This window comes from Prunus avium, chromosome 5, assembly GCF_965620075.1.
Source record: "Prunus avium chromosome 5, drPruAviu1.hap1.1, whole genome shotgun sequence".
NCBI lineage: Eukaryota > Viridiplantae > Streptophyta > Magnoliopsida > Rosales > Rosaceae > Prunus > Prunus avium.
In genome coordinates this window covers 10,272,753-10,289,377 of record NC_142288.1, presented here as the reverse complement: position 1 = coordinate 10,289,377, position 16,625 = coordinate 10,272,753, and the positions used below count along the sequence as shown (strand labels likewise).

The following is a 16,625-nucleotide window of genomic DNA, read 5'->3' as shown; positions in this document are numbered from 1 at the left end:
TTACGGCCAGCACTCTCTACGATCGGCCAACAGCTGGGGGCAGACCCAGCCTACAAGGGCGAACCCCGGGCCAAACCAACCGGCAAAGAAAGCATGTAGCCCACTCCACGCTCTAGCCAAAGCGTTCGGAAGGGGTCCTACGGTACCAGTGGCCGAGCAATTCGGCCCAACCCATACTTTGGCCGATCAGGCACGGTCCGGCCAGAGCAGTATGACCGAAGCGTCACCACAACAAAGTGAGCAAAAAGGCATGACCGTTGCACTATCATTACAAATGCACGATTCGGCCGGTCAGACGACGATACAAACGCGCCCAGGTTCCCTCCATGGTACAAATCAGCAGAACCAGGTGACCATACCTCGATGGCCAGCCGACCCAGATTATCTCGGCCAAAACCACGGCGTCTCTTTAAAACAACTCAGCTCGGTTATGACGGCCGAGTTTTACGTTCAAACGGCCCAGCATGTAAGGCCGCAAAACGGCGTGCAACAGGACAGGCCGCTTCAAGGGCCTCAATCCGAGCACATCCGGCCTGTCACAAAAGACGGTGTAATACAGGGGGAACCAGGGGCACCCGGTTACCCAAGACCGTGCCTACCAGGGGGACCTAGCGAGCGGCACAACTTGTTTCCCAAAGTTTTTTGGGCCAGCCGCGCCTCAGAGAATCCGGTCGTGGTCACGCCTCTCTATATCTTGGCCGACGGCCATGGCCCTAATAAACTATTGGAGAGAAGGGTTCGAGTCCTTTGGGCTGTCGGGCAACGTGGCCGAAAGGGGAAGGCTCACTCGCAAATGATGCTCAGGAGATCGAAGAAATCAGGACGGTCGAAGCTCGACGACTACCACTCGGCGCAAGTTCAAAAGAAGATGGCACCGAGGACCTATGATAAAAGAGTTAAGAAAAAGAAAAGAGGGAGGTAGGTGAGCGAGTCAAATAAACGGTGCGGTCAATATAAAGCGAAAAGACATGCACTCGGCCGTTCAGAAAAGGAGGGATCCACCCTATATTCAGTTTTGAGAAATCGTTTGTACAGAGGGTTAGAACGGCCAGTCAAGGCCGAAACAGTACACAGATGCTAGCCTAAAAAACAAGGGTTTCACTCCGGCCTTCATGAACGTAAGGGTCGTCACTCAGGATACAGGTGCGGCAAGGTAAACCCAAGGCCGTCATTACGACCAGTGGCCGGGCCGTAATTCTGGATATAGGCGCAGCCAGGCGTGGCCAGGGCCGGTACTTCGGCCACGTTAAGGGCCATCACCCCGGCCATGGTAAGCGGCCATCCCTCTACCCACGATAAGCGGCCGTCATTCTGGCCGAATTAAGGGTCGTCACTTCGGCCATATTGAGGGCCGTCGCTTCTGCCGTAGACGCAACCACGGTACTCAGCCGGACGAATACAGCCTTTTTGAAGTCATCATGCCAGGTCGTTCCATCTCCGTCAATCACTTTGCAGTTCCTCCTCGACTTCACAGGAAGAAATGTCGTTTTCTTCCACGATGGAAAAGGAATCTCGGCCGTTTTTTGCCCCTGGCCCACAACGACTTTCCAGAATAAAAGACGATTAGTGGACGGCAGAAAGGGAGAAGCCATCTAGGCCAGGCCAAACTGCCGAGTCATGAGGATCAGCAGGGGTGATTCTTTGCCTTTGGAAGGGCTGCAGCAGAGGCTATTAGGGCAGAAATTAAAAGAGAGGCTCGGAGTAGCTTTCGAAAGGGATGAATTCGGGGATTTTTGGAGTATGAAGAAAGGGCGAAGGAGTTAGGTTTTTATACTCATACTGGATCTCGAGATGAGGGGATGTGAGTCTCGTGAAACGGAACGGCCCGACAGCATATTCAGAGCACGCAAAATTATGGCAGGAGCCTGGCGGCCGGCGATTCGATTCGCAAAAGAAATGATAGCTCGTGCGAATAAAGGGGGCAATGGCGTGTTAAAGGTCCCGCGACTGTCATTTCACTTGACAAGGTGAAGCGATGCTTCGGGCAATAATAACCTACACGACGTGCCCCAAAGTGTTAAATGCGCCGACGGACTGACGCGTTTGGTGCCCCAGTTGTCAATCACTTCAGAAAGGAATGCAAAGGGTCCATCCCTTGGAATCCATTCGGCCCCTACCCATGCCGAGGCCGAAGAATCCAGGGATGTGGGGGCAATGTTTGTGCCTGATAAATCACGGCCACGAGCTGGCCGAAGGAGCCCTTCCTTTCGGCCCTGGCACTTGTTCGCAGAGGTTGAAACGCAGCGTTTCGCCAGGACATGTTCGCTTTCCTTAAAGAATTAAAGAAGAAATGCTAAGGCATGATCATCTCGGCCTCAAGCATAGGCCGAGGCCGAGGCCGAGGCCGAATAAAATTGCGGCCAAGGCATTAAAGGCAAATCATCACGTGACAGTAGGGTCCCAGGCTTCATTTAATGAAGTAGTGCCTATTTAATGCAGCAAACCCATTGGCCACAAAGTAGCATTTAATGCATGAGGGAAGGTGGGAAGTGACTGAAGTCAGGATTTGGTGGTGAAGATCAGAGTGATTAGACGTGGACATTCTCACAAGAATTCTGACAGCTTGAGATGTTGGTTCACCAGCTATCTAGGCAATAAATGCGTCTCCACGGCCAGAGGTTCAGAACCCACGATTAAACGCGGCAGCCGAGATTTACCAGGATTTCTGGGGTCTCATCACCATACTTCACGATCCCAAATGTCGATTGGATTGCCCACTTGCTCTAATCAGACTCCACTATGCGCAAATTCAGCCTCGATTACTCATCCAGGGACTCTTCCTATAAATACAAGGCTCGAGCTACATTCAAAGGGTTCAAACACCAAAACAAGCCTCCCACGGAGCAACTTATTTTCTTCTGTAATGCACTTTCAATATCTTTACTTGCTTTCCTAGGAGTAGTGTTTGATTGTAAGCAGAATCCATTCATCAATATATCATACGACCCTTGATTTTCAAGGCGCCGGAGCACCATCTCTGTTTGTTCGCTCACTCACCCCATATATCACATGACCGTCGCTCCCTGAGCAGCGCGCCGGAGCACCGCCCAAAACCCACCACCAACACCATCACTCGACGGCCTTGTAGTTCAGGCCGTGAACCTAACAGCCGAGACCAGTTCCTCTCTCAGCTACAATCGTTTGACCAGGAAGACAGATCAAACAGGCGCACCATTCACCCATCCAACACTCACCTAAACATCAACGCACGGTAAACCGTGCTGGCACGCCCGCGCACAACCGCACCGCACCCAAAAGCAGGAAACCCCGTGTTAACGCACGTCCCCTCGGCCCGGAACTCCAGGCCGTGAGATTTGCGCGGCAGACACAACCACAAGGTAGTGCTTCAAGGGTAACTTCTCCTCTATCTCTCTCTTAGAAAAGCATTCTAAGATTTTGTAGTTCATTTATCACTTGGCTTAAAAGATACATGGGTAAAGCTTTTGTTTTTGAACTTATAGATGTATGTTTAAGCTTCCATTGCCAAGAAGTTGTTCAAATAAAGCTCGAAGTTTTTCTAATGATTTCCTTCACAAATTTATTTTATCCTTTATTTGGAGGAGGGGGTGTGACAACTGCTTCGGGGCTAGACTGGCAACTCATGGTGTTGAGAAAGATGTTGTCCAAAAACTTAGGTGAAAATCAATGAGATGTCGATTCCCACTGACAACGCCAAATTGTTGATTCCTAAATTTGGTTCAACAACGGGACAACCTCTTTGAGATCGAGGTCGAACAATTTAACCAGACTAGGTTGACGTGACCAACCAAGTTGTCCTCAACAATCTACAAAAAAGAAGAGCTAATGGGAGTTTGACACCGGTGTGGTGTCAGCCAAAGACATTTCGATGCTTAAGTAAGTCAAGTGCTTGAGAGAAAACTATACGATAGATTTTGGTGCTTAGAATTGCATACCTTGGAGAGACCGTCGTTTAGCCTTTTTGACATCCTAGATGATCTAAAACCTTTTGGGAGTAGAACTCAAGAATGACTTAGTACTCCTCGGACTTGGTCTCCCCTTAGGTAGGCGTATCCTGGTGAACCTAAAATATCCTAGCTCATTTAGGATTAGAAGTCCTCTTAATGAACACCATGTAAATTAGCCTGAGGTCTGAGGTCAGCTTTACCCACATCGCCCCAATTTCATAACCAATAGTACGAGCCCACCTATTAAGGTGGGAAATATATATGACAATTAGGTTCGAGCTCAACTCGACCAATTGGACTCAAGGATGAAAATATCGACCATGTAGATAATATTAGGCCTCCAATTTATAGATATTTCGGGGGATATATCGTTATCATTCTAGGTATCGCCGAAAATCGACCAAAAAAAAATATAGATATTGGCTTTAAAACATAGATTTTTGGAGTAAAACTTTCATAGATAGATGTTAAGTACAACCCATTTACACACCAAATTCCTATTAACAATTTGATAAAATAAATCATTAACAACCCAACCAATAACAGAACAGAAGCCTATAAAAAACTTAATAAAGAACTCATTGACAACCCAACCCATTAACAAAACAAAGACTTAACCCAACCCATTAGAAGGCATGGGACTTCATGATAAAGAAAGATTTAGAGACAAAAGTTGAACCAAAAAATAAAATAAAGAAGAAACCAGTGCAGACTCACACCAGACATAAGATAAAGCTGAGGCACAGGTAGAAACCAGACTTTCACCTTGCCTAAAATACCACCCACACAAAGAGGCATAGGCAGAGGTACCCGAAAAAGACTGATGTTCAAAGAGAAGAGAAGATAGAGGTTAAAAGCTAGTGTCCCAAAATAATCAGTAGATTATTTGAGTCTTTAGGTTGATTCAGTTTCCGGGTTAGATTTTTGGATTTGAATTTGCATCGTCTTCCTTCGATTACCTTCAAAACTGACGAAATATTTTTAGGTTATTTGGTTGGTATCATGGAAATATCGGACGGTTCGGCTAGAGAAATAGGCTTACCCCATGTATCGATGTCAACACCTAAAAATAGCGATACATCAGTCTTGACCGACATTTTCTTCCAGGCTCAGTTTGGTCACTTGCATTTTAGCTCAGCTCCACCTAGAGATACTTACAACAACACTAGTTAGCTCATAGTTCTCCTTGACCAAAACAACTTTTTTTGTTTTTTTTAATCTTTACTATTGTTAGACTAATTAATCTGAACTGTCTACAGAAGGAAAAAAAAAAAAGGTTTACAACAACAATGCATCATCAATAAGATCAAGATCTGGTTCATCCTGCTCAAGATCAATATACCAAATACCAAAACGAAGCCAATTGACACCCACCACCCACTCGGGAGATTATAAGAGTTATGGCCTCATCAATTGATCCAACAGTTCAGAGATAAAGCCTCATCTATTGATCCAATGGTTAAGAGATAGAACCTCGTCAAAACATGCCTTGTAATAAGGCCCTCACTACAGAATTCTTGGGAGCGTAAGAGAGCTTCGAACATGTAAATGGGTCTTGTTGGACTTCTTAAGCTACTCAAAATTTGGTCATCAAGCGAGCACTTGTGAAAGATTTCAATTGCAAAACCATCAATCAGCGCCAGAATCGGTCACCGGACAGCATTAGCAGCCACGACTCATTTAAACTAACTGCTTCCTCAGTTGCATTTGGTATTGAGGAATGGAACCCCAAAGAATAAAAATCTTCCAATGAGAAGCAAAATGCTGTGGCAGTAGTTAGAGAAAATAGAGAGAAGTGACATAAAGTAAGGCAAGTGCATTGTTCAGCTGCATAAAGTGGATCATCACATTACGGTAAAAATCTAAGAAATATTCCAAATACATAGTTTAATAACGCTTAAGGTTACACAGCCATCTCTGAATTTGATTCACCATGTCTCTAGGCATGCCACCTATATATGAAATGGAATTTAGTCCCAAGTGCAGTACATGAGGCTGCTCCTTCCAGGAAAATGATTCAAGAAAAGCATCAGCAATATGAAAAGCAGCATAAAAAACGTTGGCGTAAGTGCTCAACTAACTGAGACTACTGTTTTCTTGGCTGCCCTTGCATTTTAAACCCCCATTTTTTCCGATTAGGATTTGTTACACCAAAGGCAGAAAACAAAGCAAGAGACCTAACTCATGATGCAACCAAATCAGGTGTTTCCGCCTCGATAGATAACAAAGCTGTATGCACTTTGTCCAACCAACCGTCCAGCCTATCGCGCAATGATTTGATCTGCGGAATTCCCAAAACTCTTGGTTGCACCCAGGACACATGCACGGTTTCCTCAACTTGATCAATTATTCCCTCAATCAAATGAACCTGCAGTAAGCATCTCCTATAATTATTCAATCGAGAAATTTACAATAACTAAAAAAAGACATTTGAATTACAAACATACAATTGTCCAGATGAACCATTACCATAAACCATATATCATGTAATGACCAGATAGACAACAAGGAGCATTCTATCTCGGTTAAATTTGATAAGGTATTTGTTTTCTTTCTATTTCTTAGTAGTGCCAAAAGCAAAGTCATAAGGAAAATCATTCCCCACAACACCCAAAAAAAAAGGAACTGAAAAGACAACAGAACAGAAGTTAAGGAAATGATGGGTCAAGAACAAAGCCAGAACATCACTTCCATTCTAGGTCTTTCCTTAATATAATGATCATGCAAGACGGCTATACAACTACCAAAACATTGAGATCCAATTCTCTTAACTGGCAAACAAACACACCATTACTATGCTGAATTTATCAATAACTTTAGAATTAGGATATATCGTATGTAGCACAAACACTTCTAGAAGAGGGGGTGGTTGGACACAATTTGACAAAATACCTCACATATTTCAACAAAATGATATATAATTTCTACTCAAATGAATGCAATCGTAGAATTGGATATATTTCATTCAAAGAAAATAATTATATATCGAAAGAGTATTATTTTTGGGAATATTTTGATTAATTCAAAAAATTAAAGCAACAGAAACTAAATCATTATGTAAAATATGTTACACATAAATGCTATATATATAAAATTATTTAAACTCATTTCCATGCTCGTCATGTGCACAGCTTAACCTGTATTGCATACCCATAAAGTACACACAAAATATCAAAGGCCAGTGCTATAAAACTAAATAAATCATGGAACCTACTAGATATGTGCAAATAAGGTTTGAACGCTCAATAATACCATATACATCAGATATACCATGTTCATCTGACCAAATTTATAATACTAGCCCTCTTACCAAGTTAAAGTTCAGTCTCTCAAACTAAAAGTTTTTTTTTCTTTTCTTCAATGTAGGGTAGTTAATCTTTACTTGTTCAAGAGTCATACATTGACAACCATGAACATAAGACTGGAGTCTTCCATATTAGCATAGATATGCAAGTAGGGAAATCAGAATAGGCAGGGGGCTGTACACCTTGGATGATTCTAATATTCATAAAGATATCAAAATCTGAATTCATTCACTGTCCATCAAGTTCTCAGAAAAGAAGAACATACAGAAAGACTCTTCACAAGAAGATGCTCCACATCCTCGACAGAAAGTTTCGTACGCTCTGCAATGATACTCAAAGGTATAGTCCTATCTTCAGATGGCCGGCTGCAAGGAACATGTCAACTTAATGGTAATTCAAAAGCACTCAGAGAAGAATAATTTCTCATCTGGCACAGATTACAATTGAAAGGATGATCATTGACCAAAGAAAAAAAAGAAGGATGATATACAACATGCAAACCTGAAGATAATTTCCATCAAGCACAGAATGTTAATCTTCTCCAAAAGCTTCTTCTCATTTTCAACTAAAGCTGGTTGAGCTCTAAGAGCAGCATTATGCACACGACATAATTCTTGATAACGAACTAAATCACCAGAGTTGAACGCTTGAAGAATATAGTAAAGCCACTCTACCTTTGTCCCTAGAAGACTCTTAATCTGCATAAGTTGTTAAAAGAGGTCATCGATCAAAAAAGAAAAGCAGGAAAAACAGTTTAATATAAAGAGGTCTACACACTTCAGAAGAAGCACCTGCCAACTTGATACATAATTAATATCTATCAAAGCTGTAGGTCATCCAAGAAACACAAATGAACAGGAGGGTGCAGGCATCCTCGGTGGGATACTAGAGGGAATTCAGATCATAAAACCACATGGTTCTCTAAACCATTGTACAAACACTATGTACAAACTTATTTGTCTGTAAAGAAGCATGTACACATATCATAATAGGCTGCATAAAGTCAAGTCGGAGACTCCAAACACTTCATGATAATCCATAGCAGTTGAAATTAATAGTAATTGGTCATACTTAGTGATCTCAGCTGGGAGAGTGGAAATAAAGCCAAACTGTAAAGTGTATAATAAATAGCAGTATCAACAAGAATGTGCCTTGCAATTGAGATCCATGCTTGGTTGAGAATACATATCTTCATTTCTGATCAATCCAAATCCAATGTTATAATATTTGGTGCAAAAGCTTTTCAAATACAGCAACAAAAACATCTTGTTTATCTTTAAAGGGAACTCTTTAAGTAGTGTAATATGAAAGCGAAAAAAAAAAGGGAGAAACAATGCACAAATGTTCTTACAATAGGATGTGCAAGCAGCTCTCCAAAGTTGTAGATGTTGTCTCCCAGGAGCGCAGAAAGGGACAAATCAAATGCCAAATCCTTGCATATGTTAAAAGCAAATTAAACCGTCAAAATCACATCATGGATTAAAGGACGCAAACTGTCTAACGGCTACTCAGCAGTAAAATTAAGTGAGCCACATATGGACAATTAATTCATAGGATCTGCAAGATAAATCTTACTGTCAATAGAGGCTATCATTTGTGCCCAAACCAAAACCTTTCAAATGTATACTGAACCAGTGAAAAGATAAAAGGCAAGTGTGAAATCCTTAGTTAATTATGGATTGATCAAAGCCTAAGTTCAAAACAATGCACACTACAACTCCATTTAGCCAAGTGACTGGATTCTCTTAGAAATCTTCATGTATAAAACAAATATTTCCAGGTTTTCACCAAATAGAAATCCTCAATTAAATGACAAACAAAAATGAACGCATTTTCTCCTCTTTCATTAATCTATAATACGATGGATAAATTTTATATTAAACCATTCCTATTCAAGAGCTTAAAATTCAGCTCCCTGAGATTGACCTTATTCCACATTTTACCCAATATCTCCTTTATGTTAAGTTGCATTCCCTAAACTGGACTGTTCAGATTATGTTTACAATCATATTGGTAAGTAATCGTAGCAGATGGTAGAAGATTTTCCTTTTCATTTTTATTTTTTCCATTTGGTATATAAAAGATTTAGAAATAAAACCTATCTTCGAATGCCTTGGAAGACTTGAATCCAGGCATGGAATATACAAACTATAAGAAACCATTCATCTAAAGTATGCAACCACAGGTTTCAAGCCTTTCCAATAACATAGAATTTCAAAATAGCGAAGGGCTGTAAAACTTAGGAACAACTGCAAAAGAAAAATGGTTTGCTATAAGATTATATATAACTGCATACCAGCTTAAATGATTCTGAGAGAGACTCCACTGATGTGTATGCTAGATAAAGAAGAGCACTTTTGTAGAACTCAGCAAATTCCTGACGGAACTTATGGTATTGAGATGAAACCCAATAATAGCTAGCATATACAGATGGATCGATGTCAGTCATACTGTCAAGTGTACTCTTTCCATCTTCTAGAAGTTTTTTGCACTCTTTCTGGTCTTCTTGCTCAAGTTTGAATATTGCTATTTGCATCTTAATGTAAAGGATTGGCTCCTCTATCCGTTGCTCTCTAGTGGCTTGAAGCTTCTCAATCACCCCTTCAAGGTAATTGATAGCAGCTTCCTTCTCTGGATACTGCCGAGAAACAATTACTGCGAAGTGTGCAAGCTTCAGAAGGTTGATTTTAGTCTCAAAATCAGTGATGAAATTGTGATATAACTGTATCAGAGCATCGCCAGCCTGATATTCAATAATAAGAAGCCAAAGTCAGATGCAGGAAGGAAGGAGACATGCAGAAAATAGAAGTATACTACTGGAATTCTTTCCTGTCAAGAACAAGTAGAACACACTTGCACTACATCCAGACATATTGTTAGCAACAAAATGTTCTATTACTACCATTTTAAGCATTAAAAAATCATATATAAAGTCATCTGGCAAACAAAGATTCAGCACTTCAATGATTAAAAAAACAAAACTTGGTAAGTTAATGAGATTTTTCGTGCAAATGGACATGAGAAAACATAGAACCAGATAAACCCCATGCAAATTAGCTTTGTAGGTATCATCAATTCTGTTGACAATTTCTATAAAGTAATAGATTAAATGCAACCTAATCTCATTTCAAGAAGCACAAGTTTGTAACATAACATTATCCTGATTAAGAAAATTCAAAAATTAAATTCCTTAGGACAAACACCCATAACCTAGATTGTTTCTTCACCATGTCATATTTAGAAGGCACAAAGGAAGCTAAACATGACCAGTAAGGGCTTGTTTGGTAGAGAGGACTAGACTAGACTAGAAAAATGCCTACATTTCATGTGCATTGAAGGCATAATATGGATATGTTGCCTAACTTGGAGGAAGAATGGGGACTATCTATAAGAGGTTGATGACTAAAACTTACCAATTTCAAGGGGATTAGGGGGATAAGTTTTAGTCATCAACCTCTTATGAATAGTCCACCTTCATCCTCCAAGTTAGACAACAATATCCATATTAGCCTTGATTGCACATGAAATGTAGGCATTTTGCTTGTCTAGTCTAGTCTAGTCTAGTCCTCCCTAACAAACGAGGCCTAATGACTTACAAAGCAATCATTGAGTGTCCATGGGATGAGGGTAGCACACCTAGTTCCATACTAATGCATGCCTAATCTGGTTAAATGCCAATCAAGTTACATGCATGCCTAAATGTTACAAATAAACATCTCGTGATAAAAGCACCATACAGAAATTGAAAATTGTAGACAAATTATCATACTTATTACCTCACATTTGGGGCAACTACAATCAAGAAGTGCTCAAATTATGTTCAAATATGTCATAATACAAGCTCTTAGAAAAATATTATTGTCAGATAGTCCCTTTATAGAGTTCATTTATTGTACTGTTAACAATTTGGAGTTTCAATTACTGCCACATTTTATGTGCTAAGACTCTCAAATCTAATTAATTTGATATCTTAATCTACGAAAACATCACATCTGGTGAAAAATACATTGACAAAGAGAAAAAAACAGAGAGTATGGGGCAACTTTGGTAAAGGCACTTGGTTAGTAGCTTAAAGTTACATGTTAAACTTTACTTTACTTGAGCCATCAGTTGCTATACAATACATGGGCAATACGAAACACTTTAAACAATTTTGCTATAATCACATAATACCATACCCACAACACAGGAACCTAATTTAACATCCTTAGTTGTCCTCTCCTCCAGGCAGCAAAGAGAGTCATATTATTCAACAAAATATACATATATATGTATGCATATCAACAAAAATATCAGGATCGTAGATGTAATGAGACCACAGTCCATGCTATTTTTTATTTTTAAAAAAATACAAGTGATAGTCTAAACTACAAGGAGGAGGGGAGTTTCTCTCACACACACTACCAAGGTGTCATAGGGGTTCGAACTTGAGACCCCTGGTCTGCAAGTCAAGGCCCTTCCACAATCCATGCTAGTTGAACGGATCACTTCTAACAGTTTCAAACCAACTAGTTACCTCCCAAATAAAAATTTGATTTAATTAGAATGAGTTCCAAGGAAATTAAAACCCAGAAAAAAAATGTCACCCCAGGGTTAAACCTTCTGCTCCTCTCTAATGATTAAAAAACTAGGATCTACAAGAACTCATTGCTCCCAGAGGAGAAACTCTCAAAACTAGAATCCATGACCCATTTCTTTGACCTCTAGTTACTCAAATCACCTAAAATGAGTGGAAAAAAAATTAGCACAAGCTTTCAGAGATTTATAGTAGGGTTTCACTTAATGCAACCAAAGCATTAAAATCCAAATATTTCTTCCCCCGTAACTTCTGCATTTTCTCCAATACTAAGCAAACTCTCCAACCTAAGTGCAGAAAAAAAAAACTATATGGTACAATCTCAACCACAGAAAACCCTAATTCCAGAAAAGAAATTATAAAAATAAAAATAAAAAAACCTATTTTTGTCATCCAAACGCCCATTTCCCATTACTGTTCCCAAAAAAACCCTAACTCAGCAAAACCCAAAGAACACTTCAAGCCGCAAACTAAGGATTTCACAATCCCTAAATCTCGACCAAAGGACAAAATTCCCGAACTCACAGTCACACATCCACACACTGAAGCATAAGCATCAAAGAAACCAAAAATTGGGGTGGGAAACAGACCTGGAACACGGCGAGAGCAACAAACTGCTCGAGCTTGAGAGTGAGCTGGTGCCATAGCTTCTTCTGGTACAGATCTGCGAGCGAATTGTACCAATCGGAGAGCTCCGGATGCGCGTTGCGCAACGACTCCAGGTACTGCAGCGCGGCCATGCCTGATTCAGAGAGAATTTGCGAGGGTTGGGAGACCTAAGGCCTTGTTTGGTTTGTATTTATACGAATCCGAAAAAACACCTTATTTAGCTTGTGCTCAAAGAAAAGAACACAAAAGTGATGAAAAATCTTTGCGCTTTTATCCGTGTATTTGCGTAAATATACAGAAGAGCCGGCATAGCAACTAAAAGTCGGGTCGGGTCGGGTCGGGTATGAGAGTTATGGTCTTTAGACCATCTCCAAACATAAAAGGGCTAAACCTAAATTTTCACCCTTTAAAATACAATTATTCATGTATTGTATGGACTCAAACAATTTTTTCCTCCAACCTTTAGGCCATCTCCAACCCAAATGGGGCTAAACCCAAATTTCTCCCCTTAAAAATACAACTATTCATGTATTGCCCGGACTCAAATTATTTTTTCCTCCAATCATGCATACTTATAATTTGAGTCTGCAACTTTATTAACTTGTTTAAAAATGGTTAACCCCTAAATTTTTTTTTGGGTTAATTTTTCTTAACATTATTTTTATTTCAACATTTGTGATTTAATTTTCTAAACATTTTAACCTAAAAAAAATTCAAAATCCAAAACATAATATAATTTCACTTAAAAATCAAAACATATTAAGATAAATGACAATCACAAAATTATTTTGGGTTGAATCTGATTTAGAGTAATAATAAAAATTAATCTTGCTGTTGGATTTAAATTTCAACCATTGGATGTGAATTTTTCCCATCGAGATTGCTTAAAAATATCCTGGGCATTGATTATATGTAGAATGAAAAAAAAAAAAAAGTTGACACAGCAACTATGCAGTCGTTGGATTGAAACAAATAGTTGTTCTGGGTTTGACACGTGCGCAAGTAGCATGGGCAAGTTGGTGATAGGTGGTCCATGTAGCTGGGGTCTTCACGTGGCTCCTTGGTTTGATGCAAATTGGGCCCCACAACAATTCCGCATGGACTGGAAAGCTGGGCCAAATACCGCCCCACATATTAGTCTGCCTAAAATTCCCCCCCTCCCTATACATGCATTGGGTATGAATTTGGGCCAAATTTTGGGATTTTTTTGGGTTTAGCCCCAAGGTTGGAGAAGGCCTTACAAGACTCAAAATTTGAGTCTGCTTCTTTATTAATTGTTTAAAAATGGTATATCTCTACAATTTTTTATTATTATCCAAATAGTTGACACATCAACCCCCGTTGCATAGTTATGTACTGCTTGAGCAATAAATTATATGTTACTGGATTTAACTCCATTATTACTTACACATCTCAAACAACCTTGTGATATCTAATTTCGTTCTAAATTTAGAGTGTGTGCACTTCTCAACCCTTAAATGCAATTCATAGATAAGCATTGGATTCAAACCAAACGACTCAAAGCATCCATGTGTTGTGATAGGACCTGTCCCGAATTCCCATTTGGAATACAAGATGAACCCTATGCATGTCCAACATCTAGCAGATGTCGATCTCACTTTACCAAAATGCCCTTAATCCTAAATTGCAAAACAACCAAGGGGTTTGACTCCTACCAAAAATCCGGCAGAATCTCCCCTATGAATGGCTAATAACTTAAAATTTCACTTGTAGATAAAACACATTTTCAACCATCCCAAATGTTCATAATGCACAAGCTAATTTCACACACCAACCACAATCCAAACCATTGGCCTCATGCCTCACAAAACCCTCTTGGGCAATATCAGAGCAATACTAATCAGATTAAATTTACAACAACAAAAGTTCTACGAAGTAATAGAAGGAAAATCCTACAAGAAGACAATCTAGTAAGCAGCAAAATAAGGAAAGGCCTTACATGGTAGTCTGGAACTCATCTATCTACTGCATGGGGGCACAAAACAAGAAGAGTGTGAATGGACAAAAGAAAGTTTCAAAAATAATTATAATGAACATACTAACCCCACCGTTTTGTAAAAAAAACCCTTTTGAAATCCATAAAAAAACCTTTTGTATACCCATACAGAAAAGAGAAATGATATTTATATATACATACATATTAACAATTTACTCATAATCGACTAAAAGCGAACATCCCAAAATCAAATGAATCCAAAAGATAAATAACCAAATCATGTCATAAACAAACCAAGTGATGAACAAAAGAAACCAGAATAAAAAGTAAACATTTCCACATCAACCGTTATCCAATACCAATACTAAGAATACAAAACTCAACTCTTTAGGTTAACAAAAATAATCTCAAATCAAGAAACTTATAGGTATAAACAAGTAATTAAAATCAGGTCCGTAAACCATCTGAAACTAGTAAGTACTAAAGTCTCAAGTTAAAAACCCAATTGTATCAATATAAAATACTCCACCAAAGTGTACTCAAGGGAAACAAACTCGTTGAACCTCCCCACACAAAATGAATAGGGTGTCAAGGAAAATCCTCGCAACTTGTTTTCCTCTTTTCACCTGATGCAGTGGACAAAAGGAACTTTTGGTCCTTCTTCTTTTGAGTGCGGGGCGTGCCACCACCAAGCCACAAATTTGGGCTTGAATGGAATGTGAGTAGATGGATATGTTGCGCTTCTAACTTCTGATCAAGCGATTGATCGGCCAAGCAAGGAACCTCCTCTTGGCCTAGGTTCTTTCACTTCCTGGGCTCGAGGATGGTTAGGCTTCGTATGGATGTTTTTTGTGATTTTTAGGTTTTTAAGTGAAAATGGTGCAATTAAATTAAATGTGCATTTAAACGCAAAGACAAGAATTAAAGTGCGATAAAATAGATCAAAGTAATAAATAAAGCAAGAACGAAATAAAAGCGATAAGAACGATAAACTAAATTTAACTTGAAATTAAACTTAATGAAAATGCGATAACAATGAAAAGTAAAGCAATGGAAATAGACTTGAATTTAAAAGAAAGGATAATGTAAATTGCAAGAATTTAAACTTACACTAGGACAAGGAAGAACTTGCTACACTAGGTGCTTGAAAAGTAAAATCCTAAGTCTAGGAAAAGAAAATGCAAGATGAAAAATAGGTTTGTGTGTCTGATGATGTGTGTCTTCTACCTTCGTTTGGTGAGGTTTATATAGGGCGTCTGTTGGCCCATGGGCTGGCCATTTGAATGGCCAAATGTCAACTCTTTTAAAATTCTTTCCTTTTGAGGTCTCATAAATCTGTGGGATTGCATTGATGAAGATATTTTGATTGCTTGATTCTCTCTTGCTTTGGAATATTCTGAATTATCATCAGCCTCCTTGATTTCTTTCCTTGTGAGGTCACTGCCACACGCATACACTCTAATGGAAATCCTAGGCACAAATCCATGGCTTGGGCTTTGCCCTCTGGGCTCCTTGGAATTACATGGGGCTGACTCTCTCTAGCCCAGCCGCCGAACTTCTCTAGCCCAGTCGCTACTCAAGCCCGACCGCCAAACTTCTCCAGCCTAGCTGCTACTCAAGCCCGGTCGCCAGGCTTCTCAAGCTCGGCTGTTACTACCAAAATGCTCAACCCTGGCCGCCATTCTCCTCAAGCCGGGCTGCCATTCTTCACGCCCGACCATCTTCTCGAACCCAACAGCTATTTTCTCTAGCCTGACTGGCCTCTCGAACTCGGCCGCTATTTTCTCCAACCCAGTCAGCCTATATTCTTCTCCGACCCAGCCAGCCGCTATTCTTCACTCCTAGAGTCAATTATCGCACCCAACCGTAACTCCAAGAGCCCGGTCGCTTGTGTTTTCGAAAGGTGCCTGGGTTGAGTGAATTTTCACCACCCCCAAACACAACTGCACTGGAAGAACAAATTAACATGTACAGGACTATCATGGCAACCGCACATGAAGAACATATTGATGTATGTGCATGCAAAAGTCTTGGCAACCGTATATGTACGAAACACTTGTGGGCAAAATTTCCTAGCAACCACACATGCATAATAAATCGGCATGTGTGGGCAATATCCTGGCAACCACACATGTCGAGCGTCCCCGATACATGTGTGGGCAAATCTCATAAGCGCATAGATGTTACTGAAGGCAACATGGTATAAAATAACCACATCCAAAGACAACTTATCATCTAAAGGCAACTAGGGT

The 16,625-nt window shown here is 40.0% G+C and overlaps 1 protein-coding gene across 1 annotated transcript; it reads right to left on the bottom strand.

The window, feature by feature from the left end:
* Nucleotides 1-5,754: 5,754 nt before the first annotated feature.
* Nucleotides 5,755-12,676, bottom strand: LOC110752287 (26S proteasome non-ATPase regulatory subunit 13 homolog B). The gene is made up of 6 exons (XM_021952905.2): nt 12,398-12,676; nt 9,528-9,974; nt 8,583-8,663; nt 7,733-7,929; nt 7,497-7,596; nt 5,755-6,294 (listed from the first exon to the last, which is right to left on the bottom strand). The coding sequence occupies exons 1-6, from the start codon at nt 12,545-12,547 to the stop codon at nt 6,109-6,111; spliced, it is 1,161 nt and encodes a 386-aa protein (XP_021808597.1). The 5' UTR covers nt 12,548-12,676; the 3' UTR covers nt 5,755-6,108.
* Between the last annotated feature and the right edge of the window lie 3,949 nt (nt 12,677-16,625).